This window comes from Pristiophorus japonicus, chromosome 8 (genome assembly GCF_044704955.1).
Source record: "Pristiophorus japonicus isolate sPriJap1 chromosome 8, sPriJap1.hap1, whole genome shotgun sequence".
Taxonomy (NCBI): domain Eukaryota; kingdom Metazoa; phylum Chordata; class Chondrichthyes; family Pristiophoridae; genus Pristiophorus; species Pristiophorus japonicus.
This window is the reverse complement of record NC_091984.1, coordinates 107,976,423-107,996,381: the sequence shown is the minus strand read 5'-3', so window position 1 is coordinate 107,996,381 and position 19,959 is coordinate 107,976,423. Positions and strand designations below refer to the sequence as shown.

Sequence of the window (19,959 nt, the reverse complement as noted above, 5' to 3'; positions counted from 1 at the left end):
TTATGGCAAGTTTGCCAGTAATGTTAATACTGCACGAGCATCTGGGCGAATATGCCTTTACTGGCAAAAATGCCTCTTGCAACACAAGATTGTGAGAAGTAAAGTTTAGCCCATTGCAATTTGAAGCATAATTTTTTGTGCAGCCTTCGCCCTAAGCATCCTCGAGAAATGTATTCTTCCAGTCACATGCTTCCTCTGTGGGTTACTGGCAAGTATCTTCATCTGTTAGCAATAAATTTCTACAATAAGGAGACCATACATTAATGATTTAGATGAAGGAATTGAATGTAATATCTCCAAGTTTGCAGATGACACTAAGCTGGGTGACGCTGTGAGCTGTGAGGAGGATGCTAAGAGGCTGTAGGGTGACTTGGACAGGTTAGGTGAGTGGGCAAATGCATGGCAGATGCAGTATAATGTGGATAAATGTGAGGTTATCCACTTTGGTGGCAAAAAAATGAAGGCAGAATATTATCTGAATGGCGGCAGATTAGGAAAAGGGGAGGTGCAACGAGACCTGGGTGTCATGGTACATCAGTCATTGAAGGTTGGCATGCAGGTACAGCAGGCGGTGAAGAAGGCAAATGGCATGTTGGCTTTCATAGCTAGGGGATTTGAGTATAGGAGCAGGGAGGTCTTACTGCAGTTATACAGGGTCTTGGTGAGGCTTCACCTGGAATATTGTGTTCAGTTTTGGTCTCCTAACCTGAGGAAGGACGCTCTTGCTATTGAGGGAGTGCAGCGAAGGTTCACCAGACTGATTCCAGGGATGGCGGGATGGACATATCAAGAAAGACTGGATCAACTGGGCTTGTATTCACTGGAGTTCAGAAGAATGAGAGGGGATCTCATAAAAACGTTTAAAATTCTGACGGGTTTAGACAGGTTAGATGCAGGAAGAATGTTCCCAATGTTAGGGAAGTCCAGAACCAGGGGTCACAGTCTAAGGATAAGGGGCAAGCCATTTAGGACCGAGATGAGGAGAAACTTCTTCACCCAGAGAGTGGTGAATCTGTGGAATTCTCTACCACAGAAAGTTGTTGAGGTCAATTCACTAAATATATTCAAAAAAGAGTTAGATGTAGTCCTTACTACTCGGGGGATCAAGGGGTATGGGGAGAAAGCAGGAATGGGGTACTGAAGTTGCATGTTCAGCCATGAACTCATAGAATGGCGGTGCAGGCTCGAAGGGCCGAATGGCCTACTCCTGCACCTATTTTCCATGTTTCTATGTTTCTATGTTTCTATGAGAGAGTGCAGCGAAGGTTCACCAGACTGATTCCCGGATGGCAGGACTGACATATGAGGAGAGACTGGATCGACTGGGCCTGTATTCACTGGAGTTTAGAAGAATGAGAGAGGATCACATAGAAACATATAAAATTCTGACAGGATTGGACAGGTTAGATGCAGGAAGAATGTTCCCAATGTTGGGGGAGTCCAGAACCAGGGGTCACAGTCTAAGGATAAGGGGTAAGCCATTTAGGACCGAGATGAGGAGAAACTTCTTCACTCAGAGAGTTGTTAACCTGTGGAATTCTCTACCGCAGAGAGTTGTTGATGCCAGTTCGTTAGATATATTCAAGAGGGAGTTAGATATGGCCCTTACGGCTAAGGGGATCAAGGGGTATGGAGAGAAAGCAGGAAAGGGGTACTAAGGTGAATGATCAGCCATGATCTTATTGAATGGTGGTGCAGGCTCGAAGGGCCAAATGGCCTACTCCTGTACCTATTTTCTATGTTTCTATACCAATCTTCATTATTCTAGTGTTCAAATGGCTAAAATAAAAGGTGCTTTTGAATCAATGTTTAGCAAATAAAAATAAATTTTCTTTAAATTTGCTTCCACTTGCTAAATGTACAATGTGAGCAAAAGAAAGAATTTGTTTTAAAACCAGAGAGAAATGCAAGTACAAAATAAAAAGACAGTGTGGGTTAGATTATGTACAAAAGTAATACATTTAAAGCCAGAAAAAGAGAGCAGGATAAAAGGGCATAACAAATCAAGGTGAATGAAAGTGTTTATTTTAATATTGCAGTGATATAGCTATCCCTGACATGCTTTATTACTGTAATGATCAGTGTGTTACTGTGTGACATTAAAAACTTTCAAAATCACAATGCCAAGAGAGGTGAGAATTTTGCCTGGATCTGCCAACAGTGCAATAGATAGCACTAAACGTTAACGCCTCATTAAACCCTGTTATGGGGAAGTACAACTCTGAAATAGGTACATGAAAGAACTTAAAGTTTCCTTTCTGCAAATTGTTTAAAACAGAAATTTAAAGATTAGCGATATGCACAAGAATTATACAACTCTTTGCAGTTCCGAATAGAGATTTGTGTTTAGTAAACAAGAATCTGAAGATAACACAAGATAACACAACCCTTCACCATATTTAGCTTCAGAAATATTAGCATATGAGATTGATTTGGCTTAGTATATATCATTTATTCATCAATACTACCCTATTATTAGAACAATCCTTCACACAGTTGTTTAAATGATCAGACTGTAAAATAATGCAAACTGTATATGCGAATAAGAATGCTTCCATTTCAAAACGGTTTTCTCCCTAAAATTTGGTGTGGCAATTATTTAAAATCAATTTAACTATGAAACACGCCGCTGAGATGTAATATAGGTGACTTAACTCCATTCACAGTAATGAATCCATTTTAAAAGCATGTACATTTGGATCCTAATTAGCTTTTATTTAAAACAACCTACTTTAATGCATGCAACTCTCTTCTACAACAAATGTGCTCCACATTGCGAAGTAACTGCTCAAAACAACAACTAATTACTTACTGAAACCACAGCAGACTTTTCCTTTATATGCAGGAAAAATGGAGAGGGAGGTAGAGAAGAAAAGGCTTGCATTTGTTCATATACATCTGAAAAAGGAACAGAAATACTAGAATATTTTAAAATCACTGTGCCTGTATGACAATTAGCATATTTGAGCATTCACATGTGTTCTTGAATGTTTCTGGATTCCTTTTTAAGACGGGCCTTGTGTTACCCAACTCTGCTTTACAGAAATTGTTTCAGAACAGTGGGGAGTAGACACAATTGTCCTGTTTACGATGCTATTGGCATCAAGTAGCTAACTGAAACATACAATTAAATTCTTCTCTGAACACACATAAACTTTTGGACTGCAAATATAATTTTCATTTAATGTAACAGCAGCAATTTCAAACATAAATATATCTATAATATATCTTAAAATTTCATGTCCGCAAAACTTTACTTCCTGTTTTTGTCATATTTTTATGTCAATTTTTTCCAATATAAATTCCTACGTCCTAACTTCCTATCTAAACTCTTCACACTGGCCCCACAGCAGTTTTGCATTTCCCAGTAATTCAGTCTATCCTGCTGAGAAATCTTTTTTTCCAACCAATTTAACTTTTCCATTTCCCCAACTGCTGTAAGTTTTCCTATCCCCTTCACCTAAAGACAACACTTGGTCTTGAGTCCCCATGTTCAATGTCACAAACAATCGGCGAGTACCTATAAAATGTTTTGCTACGTTAGACATTCCTGAATGGATCCCAATCTAAATGCTCCTCAAAAGGAACAGCAGCAGCAAATGTCTTCAGAAGAATATTCTAGGACTATAGTAGTTGCTACTTCCAAAATACTCCCCAGGAATCTTGTATGTGGTGTCAGTAATGTAGTCTTGGTCCAAACATTCCATTCAAGGCAGAAAAGCTGGAAAAGCTACTGGTCCTGAATGGGAACAGAATTCAATTTACACAACTCGGTCTGACAAATGTACTGGCCTCCTTCCTCACTCGTTCCAACTGACATGTCCCAGCTGAGTAGGAAGCAGTAAACCACAGCATCTGGCCACAAAGAGATTGGTTAAAACCTGACTATGACGTACTAATGTTTCTACTGTTAACCATATCAAAGCTTTGGAAACCATCATCAATGAAAAACATGAAATCCAGTCACCAACGTGACTTCAGAGCAAAACAATTTGGAATACTCTCAATCTCGTGAATGACACAATTTTCTCACTGACCAGGTCAAAGTCAGAGAAGTAGACCTTGAAATTTCAGACATTTTGGACAGCATGCTCCAATGCTAGAATCCAGTGATGTATCTGTTGAGCTGCTGAATTGGTTATTTCCATAGAGAAGGCAAACACTGGATCCCCCGCTGTGGCACCAGGAGCCCTTTGCTAACTTGCTCAAGCAGTCATACTTTACAAGTAAGCTATGATAGTGAATACGAGCGTGCTGCGTGACCACGGGGGAGAATTGCAGCCCAGAACAACCCTACCTCTAACCAATGTCTATTTTGCTAATGTGCGGCAGATACATTGGACAGTAGTCAGGAACAGGAACCCTGGACGATTTTCCTTTCCTAACCTAGGGGCGCTGAGGCCAATTGTATTGCTCCACCAACATCCTCAACCGAGGTCAGCTGGTTACATCTTTTTCTCAAGCATTTCTCTCAAACACAGTATAAAAAATTGTGTCAATGTGAGCCCTCGATCTCTACACTTGCCACCGGTTGCCCACCCTACCAGGGCTCACCAAGCCAATCCACCTAGACTCTCACCAAAGAATCCCACAGATTCCCATTGAGTCTTGTTGCTACCACATGTCATCATTTCAGCACCAACAGGACTCTGATAGGGGCATGATTGACTGGGGAAACTCTGGTTGGATGGAAAGAGAGAGAAGCGAAAACTCAGGTTGACACTGGGAGGAGCAGAATGAACTAGGGAGGGGAAGAAAACGGTACCAGCAATTAGGGAGAGAAAAAGACACAGCGCCTCAGGTTTTGACTGGCTGCTGGTGGTAACTATGATGTGCTTTCCTACCATTCAGTAGAAGTAAAAATGAAACGATTTTGTATTTGTTTCACATCTGCTTTTAGTTTTGTAAAATCTGCTGCCTTTTTCCTATTGACTGAATGGTTAGCTCCATATAATCTATGCAACATCACATATCACTACTCCAATATCAATTAATATTCAAGTCTAAAATATAGAAAGAAACAAACTTATTTTGATCGATGTCAAGATAAGAGAAACCTTTTCAATGAGGATACACTAAAAGTAGCTTTAAAGTAATGTACATTTAAAATAAGAACATAAGAAATAGGAGCTGGGTAGGCCATTTGGCCCCTCGAGCCTGCTCTGCCTTTCAACAAGATCATGGCTGATCTGCTATCTCAATTCCACCTTCCTGCACTATCCCCATTAACCTTAATTCCCAAAATGTTATCGACCTCGGTCTTGAATATACTCAATGACTGAGCATCCACAGCTCTCTGAGCTAGAGAATTTTAAAGATTCACAACGCTTTGAGTGAAGAAATTTCTCCTCATCTCAGTCCTGAATGGCCAACCCCTTATTCTGAGATTGTGACCCCGTGTTCTAGATTCCCCAGTCAGGAGAAACATTTTTTCAGCATTAACCCTGTCAAGCCCCTTAAGAATTTTGTTTGTTTCAATTAGATCATCTCTCATTCTTCCAAACTCTAGGGAATATAGGCCTAGTCTACTCAATCTCTCCTCATAGGGCAATCCCCTCACCCCAGGAACCAGTCTAGTGAACCTTCATTGCACTCTCTCTAAGGCAAGTATTTATTTCCTTAGGTATGTAATAATAAACTGTTAAATTCACCTTTGTCATATCTACAGAGTGCTTCTTTCTGTGTTGAGCATATTTCGGAAGCCCATGCTCCAGTCAGTGAATTGAAGACTACACATTCTCCTTGATTAACTGGATGGCTGACATCTGATGAGACATTGTGAAAAAGGGGTACGGTTCCATCAACCCATAAAATGTCAAATGGTTCTGTTGTTTGGAATCCATCACCTACCATGGAATAAACAAACAAATAAATGTCATGAGCTACAAGACAAAGAAGCACATTGTCACTGTCACAAATCCTAGAATTATACAGCACAGCATGCCTGTGTCAGCTCTTTGAAAGAACTGTCCAATTAAATCAAATCTTCCAGCATACATATTCAAAATAAATATATTTCTTCAAACCCACTTTTTACTACCAAAAAAGGTGCACCTGATCTGGATTTATATTTATTTCAGTCATTCCCCTCCTTACATTCCTGAGGTTCTTTCAGTAACTTTGGCCCTGACCTTTCTCTCTGCTAAATTTAGTGAAAAAGGTAAAATTACAACAGTGAGTGCACTTCAAAAAAAGTACTTAATTGGTTATAAAACACCTTAGGGGAAACCCTGAGCTTGTGAAAGGTGCTGTATAAATGTAAGCACTCTGTTTCTCTCGAGGAGTATAGTAGTTACGATACTGGACTAGTAATCCAGAGAAGGCGAGATCAAATCCCACCATGGTAGTTTGAGAATTTGAATTCAGTTTAAAAAAAACTGCAAATAAAAATTTGATCCCAGTAAAAGTTAACATGAATCTGTCGGATTGTCGTAAAAACCCACTGGTTCACCAATGTCCTTTCGGGAAGGAAACCTGATGTCCTTACCTGGTCTGGTCTCTGTGTGACTCCAGGCCCACACCAATGTGGTTGACTTTTAACTGCCCTCTGAAATGGCCTCGCAAGCCACTCAGTTGAAGGCGGCCCACCACCACCTTTTCAGAGCAACTAAGGATGGGAAATAAATGCTAGCCTTGCCAGTGATGCCCACATACCGAGAATTAATACATTTTTTTAAACTATTGTAAAGTGAGGCAAAAATGGCAAGACAACTCATCTATGTTTAGTACAGCTGAGGATTTCTATCCCTTCAAAGAAAAAGTAAAAATAATAAAAAGGGAAAAAGTATTTGCTAGTTAATTATTAGTTATTAATTTGCACAACATTCTGTAACTGCACAGTCAAATCAAAATTTATATTAATAAATTTAATAAAGAGGAAGATTTATGAGCATTAGCACAGCAGTGAAAGACGTGAACAGTACTCATACAGTTAGAAATTGCGGTTGGAGGCCTACCTCTGGAATATGCCTCCGACCCACAAAACGATTACGAAAGTACCTCTTGGAGCCCAGGCTACAAAAAGTTGCTGCCTCAGGCCTCGAGGCGGAGGGCAGCGTAATGGCCCACAGATTCGGGGACGCAGGGACTTCAGGAGCATACCTGGGATTACATGGGCTCAGTCCTCCAAAGACAAAGGAGAATTCCATTTCAATCATTTATGAAGGGACTCCCCTAATGATATGCAATGGAATCCCAAAATCTATTATACAATTTACAGAAATTGAATTTGATTCATAATTACCTTCATTGCACCAACACCAATAAAAATGTCTTTTTTTGATACTTTTAAACATTAAAACAGTAATCTGGGCTAATATTTGCATAAACTCATTTAATACAGTGTATGTGCATAATTTAAGATATAAATGTTTAATTTAAGTCTTAAATATCCCCTCACGCTGATGCAAACAGGCCCTATGCCTGCTTGCACCAACCGCGAGACTTACATGAGCAATTGTTGGCCAGTCGCTGGGAAAATAGCCCAACTCTGCGCAGTGATTGCCTTTTTAGTGCCCCCGCAGATAGCCTGTCAACGAGTACGTTGATAGGCCGCAAGTTCCGGATTTCGCACATGCGCAAATTTACGGGGCATTTCAAAGGGATTACAGCGGTGTACTCGGAGAGTACGTTGTCACAGACACTGCAATTTCAGGGCTGTTGTTGCTTTCTGTTCAATAACATGAGTGCAGTTACCACTGGTAGGACTACTGTTGTGAAGCAAGTAGAGAGGAGCATCTGGATGTGCAAGAGTAGAAGGGACATGTGACTCACAGCAGATACTACCTCAGATAACAGGTCTACGAGGGCTTACTGAAGGAGTTGTGGACAAGTTCAGCAGGAAGTTATTGCTGGGTGTGCCACCTGATACAAGAGCTTCAGAAACAGTAAGCCATCTGCAGCGCACAACTAAAGACAGTTTAAGATCACCACTGCCTTTAACTTTTATGCCACAAGGATCTTCCAGGCACCCAAAGGAGACATCTCAGGAATTAGTTGCTTCATGTGTTTTTTGGATAAAAAATGCCTTCTTTTCTCCACAATAAAAAGGTAGACTGCAATATTTGTTAAAAGTGCATTCAATTTATTATGATGTCTGTCATGTACATATTTAACATTTTCCCCCAGTGCATCATCAATTTCTCTGCTTAGCTGCCTATATCCCTGACTAAAGGCTCATTTAGGTGAGGGAGTAGTGCTGGTGTGTGTGCCTGGATAGACAAGTGGAGAGTTTCTGGGGATGCAGAATGCCCACTAAATCTTGATGCATCTGGATCGATGCCAGGGTCCCATTGCTGTCAAATGTGGACTTACTGTCACCTGTGCCTGTTATATATGTAAACCTGTAAATACCTTGTTTAACCACCAGAGGGCTCACCCCCTGGAGTCCCAAAGGATCCCACAATCCCTTGGGAGTACCTGTACTTCAGAAGTCCTCACAGGCTGGAGAGGCACTGGAGACCTGCAATAAAAGACTACAGTCACACTTTACTTTGAGCTCACAGTATCTGGTCAGACTCTTATTGATACACTACAACTGGCAACGAGATACGGATAACGAACCCCACCGCAACGATGCAGAGAACAGTGGGTATCCTGGAGAAATTTTCGAGGGAGATGATTGGGAAACCTTCGTGGAGTGACTCGACCAATACTTCGTGGCCAACGAACTGGAAGGAGAAGCGAACGCTGCCAAACGAAGGGCGATTCTTCTCACCGTTTGCGGGGCACCAACTTATGGCCTCATGAAAAATCTGCTTGCTCCAGTGAACCCCACAGAGAAATCATATGATGATTTGTGCACACTGGTCCAGGAGCATCTTAATCCAAAGGAAAGCGTTTTGATGGCAAGGTACCAGTTCTACATGTGCAAGAGGCCTGAAGACCAGGAAGTGGCGAGCTATGTCGCCGAGCTAAAACGCCTTGCAGGACATTGTGTATTTGAAGGACATTTGGAGCACATGCTCAGGGACTTCTTTGTACTTGGCATTGGCCATGAAGTAATACTTCGCAAACTTTTGACTGTAGAGACCCCAACCTTGAGTAAAGTCATAGCGATAGCCCAGGAGTTCATCGCCACCAGTGACAATACCAAACAAATCTCTCAGCACACGAGTGCTGCTGCAAGTACTGTTGTTTTCGAATCGTAACGTACAGGGCAAGCCTCACATGCCTGCAACTGCATGTCCACAGATGTCTCAGAGTCCACCATCAAGGGTGATGAATGCTAGGCCTTTAACACCTTGATGGCGCTGCGAGGGTGATCATCGTTTTCATTCATGCCACTTCAAAGGATACATTTACAAGGGATGTGGAACAATGGGACACCTCCAACGTATGTGCAGGTGAGCTGCAAACCCTGCTAATCCTGCAAATCACCACGTTGCAGAGGAGGACAGATCCACGGCAGATCACGACGAACAAGAGCCTCAGACCAAGAAGGCAGAAGTATATGGGGTGCATACATTTACCACAAAGTGTCCCCCAATAATGCTTACGGTTGAATTAAATGGACTCCCAGTGTCGATGGAGCTGGACACGGTCGCGAGCCAGTACATTATGAGCAAAAATACTTTCGATAAATTGTGGTACAGCAAGGCCTCAAGGCCAGGCCTAACTCCCATTCGCACTAAACTGAGAACTTATACAAAGGAACTGATTCCTATAATCGGCAGTGCTACCGTAAAGGTCTCCTACGATGGAGCGATGCACAAGTTACCACTCTGGGTGGTACCGGGCGATGGCCCCTAGCTGCTCGGCAGGAGCTGGCTGGGGAAGATACGCTGGAATTGGGACGATGACTGAGCGCTCTCACCCGTCGACAACACTTCGTGTGTCCAGGTCCTGAACAAGTTCCCCTCACTGTTTGAAGCAGGCTTCGGGAAGTTCCAAGGAGCAAAAGTGCAGATCCACCTAATTCCGGGGGCGCGACCCATCCAGCACAAAGCAAGAGCAGTACCGTACATGATGAGAGAGAGTGTGGAGATCGAGCTGGACCGGCTGCAACGAGAGGGCATCATTTCACCGATCGAATTCAACAAGTGGACCAGTCCAATTGTACCAGTCCTCAAGGGAGATGGCACGGTCAGAATCTGTGGTGATTACAAAGTAACTATCAATTGTTTCTCCCTGCAGGATCAATACCCACTACCCAAGGCAAATGACCTATCTGTGACGCTGGCGGGAGGAAAGACGTACATGAAGCTGGACTTGAACTTGGCCTATATGACGCAGGAGCTGGAGGAATCATCGAAGAACCTCACCTGCATCAACACGCACAGTCTCTTCATTTACAACAGATTCCCGTTCGGGATTCAATCAGCCGCGGCGATATTCCAGAGAAACATGGAACGCTTACTGAAGTCAGTCCCGCACACCCTGGTCTTCCAGGACGACATCTTGGTTACAGGTCGGGACGCCGTCGAGCATCTGCAGAACCTGGAGGAGGTTCTTAGTCGGCTCAATCGCGTGGGGCTCAGGTTAAAATGCTCGAAGTGCCTGAAGTGGAGTTCCTGGGGAGGAGGATCGCGGCGGACGCCATCAGGCCCACCGATTCAAAGATGGAGGCAATCGAGAAAGCACCGAGGCCACAGAACGTGATGGAGCTGCGGTCGTTTCTAGGATTCCTGAACTACTTTGATAACTTCTCACCGGGTCTCAGCACACTATTAGAACCACTGCACGCTTTGCTGCGTAAAGAAGACGAATGGGTATGGGGTAAAAGCCAAGAAAATGCCTTTGTAAAAGCTAGAAAACTGTTATGCTCAAACTACTTGCTTGTGTTGTATGATCCATGTAAGTGTTTGGTACTAGCATGTGATGCGTCGTCATATGGGGTTGGGTGTGTATTGCAACAAGCTAATGAATCTGGGAAATTGCAACCGGTTGCTTATGCATCCAGAAGTCTGTCTAAAACTGAGAGAGCCTACAGCATGATTGAAAAAGAAGCGTTAGTGTGTGTTTATGGGGTAAAGAAAATGCATCAATATCTGTTTGGGCTCAAATTTGAATTGGAAACTGACCATAAGCCACTGATATCCCTCTTTTCAGAAAGCAAGGGGATAAATACGAATGCATCGGCCTGCATCCAGAGATTGGCGCTCACGCTGTCGGCATACAACTACATAATCCGCCACAGGCCAGGCACAGAAAACTGTGCCGATGCTCTCAGTAGGCTGCCATTGCCCACCACGGGGGTGGAAATGGCACAGCCCGCAGATTTAGTTATGGAAACATTCGAGAGTGAGCCATCACCTATTACCGCCTGACAGATTAGAACCTGGACGAGCCAGGACTCCTTACTATCCTTTGTAAAAAAACTGTGTGCTTAACGGGAGCTGGTCCAGTGTCTCATTAGAAATGCAGGAAGAAATAAAGCTGTACCAGCGGCGCAAAGTTGAAATGTCTTTCCAGGCAGACTGCCTTCTGTGGGGTAATTGGGTAGTGGTACCAAAAAAGGGCAGGGATACTTTCAGTAGTGATCTCCACAATACCCACCCAGGCATCGTAATGATGAAAGCGATAGCCAGATCCGAAGTGTGGTGGCCCGGTATCGATGCGGACTGAACAGGTAAAGAGCAGGCAGCTTCAACAAAGTACATATCATGATAGTGCAAATGTGTCATGCGAAATTGAGATCAATGATCCTGTATTTGTGTTGAACTATGGATAATGTCCCAAGTGGCTTCCCGGGGATGAGCCCTTTGGTGGTTAAACAAAGTATTTACAGGTTTACATATATAACAACACTGCCTCTCCCCCCCCCCACTCCCCTCATCACCCTCCAAAGTCAACTGTGTAACTATTTACAATGTGAGTCGATCTGGGGCCTTTCTATCCCTGGTTGATCGTCTCGGTGCAAATGTTGGTTTTGGTGAGTCGTTTGTTGGGCCCTCGCTGGGCTGTGTGTAGCTGGCCTTGCTGGGCTGCCTGGTGTGTTGGGCCTGCAAGGCTGCTGTGGATGATGGGTCCTGCTTCGTGGTCAACCGTGGTGACGGTTGCCACTGGTGTGTATGTTGGGGGATCAAAAACGGTAGGGTCCAAGGTGGGTTGCTCAGGGTAGTCCGTGAATCGGAGTTTGATTTGGTCCAAGTGTTTCCGGTGAATGAGTCCATTTAAAAGTTTGACCTGAAACACCCTGCTTTCCTCTTTGGCCACAACAGTGCCGTGAAGCCAATTGGGACCTTGTCCATAACTTAATACAAATACAGGATCATTAATTTCAATCTCTCATGACACATGTGCGCTATCATGGTATGCACTTTGCTGAAGCCGCCTGCTCTCTACCTGTTTGTGTAGATCAGGGTGAACTAACGAGAGCCTTGTACTCTTTTCATGAGCAGTTCAGCAGGTGGGATCTCAATGAGTGAGTAGGGTCTCGTGTGGTAGCTAAGCAGGACTCGGGATATGCGAGTCTGCAGTGAGCCTTCAGTTACCCTCTTCAAGCCTTGCTTGATGGTTTGCACTGCTCTCTCTGCTGGTTTAAACGGGGCAGATATGACATGTTTGATCCCGTTACGGGTCATGAATTCTTTGAACTCAACACTGGTAAAACATGGCCTGTCGTCGCTCATCAGGACATCGGGTAAGCCGTGTGTAGCAAACCTGGCCTGCAGGCTTTCAGTGGTGGCAGCAGATGTGCTAGCCGACATTATCCCACATTCAATCCACTTGGAGTACTTGTCTACAAGCACAAAGAACATTTTACCCAAGAACGGGCCTGCATCGTCGACGTGTACCCTAGACCACTGTTTGGAGAGCCAAGACCATAAATTTAGCGGTGCCTCTCTGGGTACACTGCTTAACTGCGAGCATGTATTACATCTGTGAATGCAGGACTCTTAAGTCCGCATCGATACCGGGCCACCACAAGTGGGATCTGGCTATAGCTTTCATCATTACGATGCCTGGGTGGGTACTGTGGAGGTCATTGATGAAGGTGTCTCTGCCCTTCTTGGGGACCACTACTCGATTGCTCCACAGAAGGCAGATTGCCTGCATAGACATTTCAGCTTTGCGCCGCTGGAACGGCTTTATCTCTTCCTGCATTTCCACCAGCTCCCGTGAACCACACAGCTTTTGACTAGAGATAATAAGAGGTCCTGGCTTGGCCAGGTTTTGATCTGCCTGGCAGTGATGGGTGATTGCTCACTCTCAAATGCTTCCATAACCATGGCTAGATCTGCAGGCTGCGCCATTTCCACCCCCGTGGTGGGCAATGGCAGCCTACTGAGAGCATCGGCGCAGTTTGCTGTGCCTGGCCTGTGGCGGATGGCATAGTTGTATGCGGACAACGTGAGCGCCCATCTCTGGATGCGGGCCGATACGTTGGTATTTATCCCTTTACTCTCGGAAAACAGGGATATAAGTGGCTTATGGTCAGTTTCCAATTCGAATTTTAGCCCAAACAGGTATTGATGCATTTTCTTTACCCCATAGACACATGCTAACGCTTCTTTTTCAATCATGCTGTAGGCGTTCTCAGCCTTAGATAGACTCCTGGATGCATAAGCAACTGGTTGCAGTTTCCCGAAATCATTAGCATGTTGCAATACACACCCGACGCCATATGATGACGCATCACATGCTAGTACCAAACGCTTACATGGATCATACAACACAAGCAATTTGTTTGAGCATAACAATTTTCTCGCTTTTACAAAGGCATTTTCTTGGCATTTGCACCAAACCCATTCGCCTCCTTTTCGTAGTAAGACATGCAGTGGTTCTAACAGTGTGCTGAGACCCGGTAAGAAAGTAGTTCAAGAGTCCAAGAAACGACCACAGTTCCGTCATGTTCTGTGGCCTCGGTGCGTACTCGATTGCCTCCGTCTTCGCGTTGGTGGTCCTCCGCAGTCTTCCTTCCCAGGAACTCCACTTCAGGTGCCAGAAAAATGCACTTCGAGCATTTTAACCTGAGCCCCACGCGGTTGAGTCGACTAAGAACCTCCTCCAGGTTCTGCAGGTGCTCGACTGTGTTCCGACCTGTGACCAAGATGTCGTCCTGGAGGACCACGGTGTGCGGGACCGACTTTAATAAACTTTCCATGTTTCTCTGGAATATCGCCGCCGCTGATTGGATTCAAAACGGGCATCTGTTATAAACAAAATGACCCTTGTGCGTGTTGATGCAGGTGAGGGCCTTCGATGATTCCTCTAGTAAACTGAAGTCAGATCTAGCTTCGTGAATGCCTTTCCTTCCGCCAGTGTTGCAAAAAGGACGTCGGCCTTTGGTAGTGGGTATTGGTCCTGCAGGGAGAAACGATTGATAGTTACTTTGTAATCGCCAGAGATTTTGACGGTGCCGTCTCCCTTGAGGACTGGGACAATAGGACGACTGCCCCACTCGCTGAACTCGATCGGTGAAATGATGCCCTCTCTTTGTAGCCGGTCTGGCTCGATCGCTACCCTTTCTCTCATCATGTACGGTACTGCTCTCGCCTTATGATGAATGGATCACGCCCCCGGAATTAGGTGGATCTGCAATTTTGCTCCTTGGAATTTCCCAATGCCTGGTTCGAACAGCGATGGAAATTTGTTTAAGACCTGGGCACACGAAGTGTCGTCAGCAGGCTATAGCGTTTGGACGTCGTCCTAGTTCCAGCGTATCTTTCCCAGCCAGCTCCTGCCGATCAGCGTGGGACCATCGCCCGGTACCACCCAGAGTGGTAGCTTGTGCACCGCTCCATTGTAGGAGACCTTACGGTAGCACTGCCGATTACAGGAATCAGTTCTTTCGTGTAAGTTCTTAGTTTCGTGCGATCTGGAGTTAAGACTGGCCTTGAGGCCATGTTGCACCACAACCTTTCGAAAGTCTTTTTGCCCATGATGGACTGGCTCACGCCCATGTCCAGGTCCATTGACACTGGGAGTCCATTTAGTTCAACATTCAGCATTATCGGGGGGCAATTCGTGGTGAATATGTGCACCCCATGTACCTCTGCCTCCTCCATCTGAGGCTCTGGTTCGTCGTGATCCTCCATGGATCTGTCCTCCTCTGCAACATGGTGGTTTGCAGGTTTAACAGGCTTAGCAGCTCGCCTGCATACTATTTGGAGGTGTCCCATTGTTCCACAGCTCTTGCAAACGTACCTTTGAATCAGCATGAATGGAAATGATGATCACCCCCACAGCGCCAACAAGGTGTTAATGGCCTTGCATTCATCACCCTTGATGGTGGACTCTGAGACATCTGCGGACGTATAGCTGCAGGTATGTGTGACCTGCCCTGTACGTTACGATTCAAAAACAACATCACTTTATTCACAATACTTGTAGCAGCACTTGTGTGCTGAGAGATTTGCTTAGTATTGTCACTGGTGGCAATGAACGCCTGGGCTATCGCAATGGCCTTACTCAAGGTTGGGGTCTCTACAGTCAAAAGTTTGCGAAGTATGGTTTCGTGGCCAATGCCAAGTACAAAAAAGTCTCTGAGCATGTGCTCCAAATGTCCTTCAAATTCGCAATGTCCTGCAAGGCGTCTCAGCTCGGCGACATAACTCGCCACTTCCTGGCCTTCAGACCTTTTGGAGGTGTAGAACCTGTACCTCACCATCAGAACGCTTTTCTTCGGGTTCAAATGCTCTCGGACCAGTGTGCACAAATTGTCGTATGATTTCTTCGTGAATTTCACTGCAGTGAGCAGATTCTTCATTCGGCCATACGTTGGTGCCCCACAGACAGTGAGGAGGATCGCCCTTCGTTTGGCAGCGTTCTCTTCCCCATCTAGCTTGTTGGCCACGAAGTATTGGTCGAGTCGCTCCACAAAAGTTTCCCAATCATCTCCCTCCGAAAATTTCTCCAGGATGCCCATTGTTCTCTGCATCTTTGGGTTCGCTATCTGTATCTCGTCGCCAGTTGTTGTGTATGGAGAAAGAGTCAGACTGAACACTGTGAGCTCAAAGTAAAGTGTGACCTTAGTCTTTTATTGCAGGTCTCCAGTGTGCCTCTCCAACCTGTGAAGCCTTCTTAAATACCTGTGCTCCCAAGGGACTATGCGATCTCTTGGGACTCCAGGGGATGAGCCCTCTGGTGGCTGTACAGAGTAAATACAAGTCCACGTATATAACAAGTGGCACTGCTGGGATAGCAGTTAATCAATGTAGACCATTCTGTGGCACTGTATATTCTGTTACATCATCATTAAACATTTCTGCAGAGGAAATAAATCTGTACAAACCTAAATGTACTGTAGTCATGCATTTCCCAAATGGTACATTGAAGGCAAACATAACATTTCTATTTCAGCTTTATTTCTGCTGATGAAGTATTTATGAAATGGTTATCTATGGCAGCATCCATCGATAGATACAGTACTTGCACATCTGGCTGTGTCAACTGTGGCTCAGTGGGTAGCACATTTGCCTCTGAGTCAGAGGGTTGTTGGTTCAAGTCCCACTCCAGGGACTTGAGCACAAAAATCTTGGCTGACATTAGTACTGCACTGTCAGAGGTGCCGTTTTTCAGATGAGATGTTAAACTGAGGTCCCGTCTGCTCTCTCAAGTGGATGTAAAAGATCCCATGGCACTATTCATTGAGGCATTTTTTATGCCTCAATGAACGTAACAAAAAAACAGATTATCTGATCATTATCACATTGCTATTTGTGGGAGGTTGTTTGTTCACAAATTGGCTGCTGCATTTACCACATTACAACAGTGACTGCACTCCAAAAGTACTTCATTGGCTGTAAAGCACTTTGAGACATCTGGTGGTTGTGAAAGGTACTATATAAATCCAAGAAAAGATTGCTTCACGATTCCTGTTATAGCAAAACTTGTCCTTTTCTAGATCAAATATGAAAGAGCACCCATGGTGTTTCTAAACTCTTAATGAGATTGTATAGCCATAGGCAGATAGATCGTGGGCCGCCCCGACCTGTGTGAGAACACCACCGGAGGTTGGACCTATAAATAGAGCTGGAGCGCCGGGCCCTGGAACATCGTGGGCGAAAATGCGGCGAATGAGAGTACGGGGCCCAGGAGAGCCGAGGGGCCAGAGGTAGTACAGGCCAGCCCACACTGCGATATGTGTGCGCACTGGGTCCGTGCAGCAGAGTAGGTCTCCAGTCGTCTTGGTTCAACCCTTGCCACTCGATAAAGGCCTAGCTCTGTCGTGCCCGTGTGGTGGCTGATGTGCAACAGTCACCACACGTTAAAAAAACCCACGCACAGGCATCTTCCACCCTCTGAATTGGAGTTCAGGACTGGAACATCGGGTCCTTCATTGAAACATCTGTTGTGGAAGCAAGTCATCCTTGTTCGAGGGACTGCCTATGATCTAATTAACGCTTAGCTAGTGATCTACTTACAATTACTGCCACTTGTGCAACAGCAGTGAAAATACCCTTTGCCCAGTTATACGTGAGACAGCATCAGATATCTGAATGGTGGATTCCCCGAGACTATCCACATGAATTTCCAATGCCACATGTAAAGTGGGAAGCAACTCCTCATCAACATTGTGTTATTGCTTTTGAAAGTAGACCCAGCAAGGTCGGTGTATCCTGTACAACTCAACAGGGAGACGCAGCATGCTGGGTTCAGCAAAGGACAACTAAAAAATGATGAAGACAGAGAATATAGCATATGAGAGTAAACTAGCAAGAAATATAAAAACAGATAGTAAGAGCTTGAACAGGTATATAAAAAGGAAGTGAGTAGCTAAAGTTGGTCACTTAGAGGATGAGACTGGGGAATTAATAATGGGAAACAGGGAAATGGCAGAGCCCTTGAACAAATATTTTGTATCAGTCTTCACAGTAGAGGACACTAAAAGCATCCCATTAATTGATAATCAAGGAGCTATTGGAAGGGGGTGGGGGGAAAGAACTTAAAACAATCACTATCACTAGAGATAAAGTACTAGGCAAACTAATGGGACTAAAGGTGGACAAGTTCCCTGGACCTGATGGCCTGAATCCTAGGGTCTTAAAAGAAGTGGCTGCAGAGATAATGGATGCATGGGTTGTAATCTACCAACATTCCCTGAATTCTGGAGGGGTCCCAGCAGACTGGGAAACTGCAATGTAGCACCCCTATTTAAGAAAGGAGGGAGACAGAAAGCAAGAAACTATAGACCAGTTAGCCTAACCTCTGTCATTGGGAAAATGCTGGAATCCATTATTAAGGAAGCAGTAGCAGGACATTTAGAAAAGCATAATGCAGTCAAGCAGAGTCAGCATGGTTTTATGAAAGGGAAATCATGTTTGACAAATTTGCTGGAGTTCTTTGAGGATGTAACGAACATGGTGGATAAAGGGGAACCAGTGGATGTTGTTTATTTGGATTTTCAGAAAGCCTTCGATAAGGTGCCACATAAAGGGTCACTGCACAAAATAAGAGCTCACGGGGTTGGGGGTAATATATTAGCATGGAAAGAAGATTGGCTCACCAACAGAGAGTCGGGATAAATGGGTAATTTTCAGGTTGGCAAACTGTAACTAGTGGGATCAGTGCTGGGGCCTCAACTATTTACAATTTATATCAATGACTTGGATGAAGGGACCGAGTGTAACGTAACCAAATTTGCTGATGACACAAAAATAGGTGGGAAAGCAAGTTGTGAGGAGGATGCAAAGAATCTACAAAGAGAAATAGATAGGTTCAGTGAGTGGACAAAAATTTGGCAGATGGAATATAATGTGGGAAAATGTGAGGTTATCCACTTTGGTAGGAAAAATAAAAAAGCTAATTATTATTTAAATGGGGACCGATTACAAAAAGCTATAATACAGAGGGATCTGGGGGTTCTTGTACATGAAAAGCAAAAAGTTAGCATGCAGGTACAGCAAGTTATCAGGAAGGCAAATGGAATGTTGGCCTTTATCGCAAAGGGGACGGAGTATAAAAGTAGGGAGGTCCTGCTCCAACAATTCAGGGCATTGGTAAGACCACACCTGGAGTACTGCGTACAGTTTTGGTCTCCTTATTTAAGGAACAATATACTTGCATTGGAGGCAGTTCAGAGAAGGTTCACGAGGTTGATTTCCAAGATGAAGGGGTTGTCATATGAAGAAAGATTGAGTAGATTGGGCCTATACTCATTAGAGTTTAGAAGAATGAGAGGTGATCTTACTGAAACATATAAGATTCTGATAGGGCTTGACAGGGTAGATGCAGAGGGAATGTTTCCCCTCTTGGGGGAATCTAGAACTAGGGGACATAGTTTCAGAATAAGAGATCCTCCATTTAAAACAGAAATGAGGAAGAATTTCTTCTCAGAGGATCATGAATCTTTGGAACTTTCTACCCCAGAGAGCTGTGGAGGCTGGGTCTTTGAATATATTTAAGGTGGAGATAGACAGATTTTTGAATGATAACGGAGTCAAGGGTTATGGGAGGCAGGTGGGGAAGTGGAGTTGAGGGCAGGGTCAGATCAGCCATGATCTTATTGAATGGGGGAGCAGGCTTGAGTGTCCAAATGGCCTACTTCTGCTCCTATTTCTTATGTTCTTATGGATATCTAACCTGTAGCAGTTGGCCCCAATCAATCACCACTGCTATCTCTTCCTTACCATTGCTCAGTATCTCACTCTCTGCTTTATTCTCAACATCACTATATACACTTATAGTTTGTGTATCCCTGCAAGTGCTTGTTTCAAATGGAGACTTCTGGTACTCGGGTGAGTAGGATTCTTCCAGAGTGCCTTGCAGACCACTGCGTTCTCTTTGACCTGTGAAGATAGCAGAGAGATATTATGAGTATGTACACATTTTGGTACTGTATTATCATCACAAGCACTATGTATAAACATATTGATGCAATATATTGTGAAAATCACAGAAAATGGTACATACTAATGGTTCTACACAAGTCTTCAATTTCCACAGTCCCAATGCTTCAAGGCTCTTTCTCAAATAAATTAACTGTAGCCCCCTCATAAGAACTGAGCTGTTTCATGTATGAAGTCCATCGCCTGTTCCATACTGTACCCCTCCTCTTATGTGACATTGCCTTTA

At 44.3% G+C, this 19,959-nt stretch overlaps 1 protein-coding gene across 1 annotated transcript in view; it reads right to left on the bottom strand.

Annotated features, from left to right (window-relative positions):
- LOC139268144 (adhesion G protein-coupled receptor D2) overlaps nt 1-19,959 on the bottom strand; it is a 490,127-nt gene that overhangs the window by 450,438 nt on the left and 19,730 nt on the right. Inside the window, exons 5-6 of the mRNA XM_070886179.1 lie at nt 5,652-5,846; nt 2,813-2,898 (exon numbers count right to left, since the gene is read on the bottom strand). Coding sequence (XP_070742280.1) covers nt 2,813-2,898; nt 5,652-5,846 — 281 coding nt within the window. The remainder of the gene's footprint in view (nt 1-2,812; nt 2,899-5,651; nt 5,847-19,959) is intronic.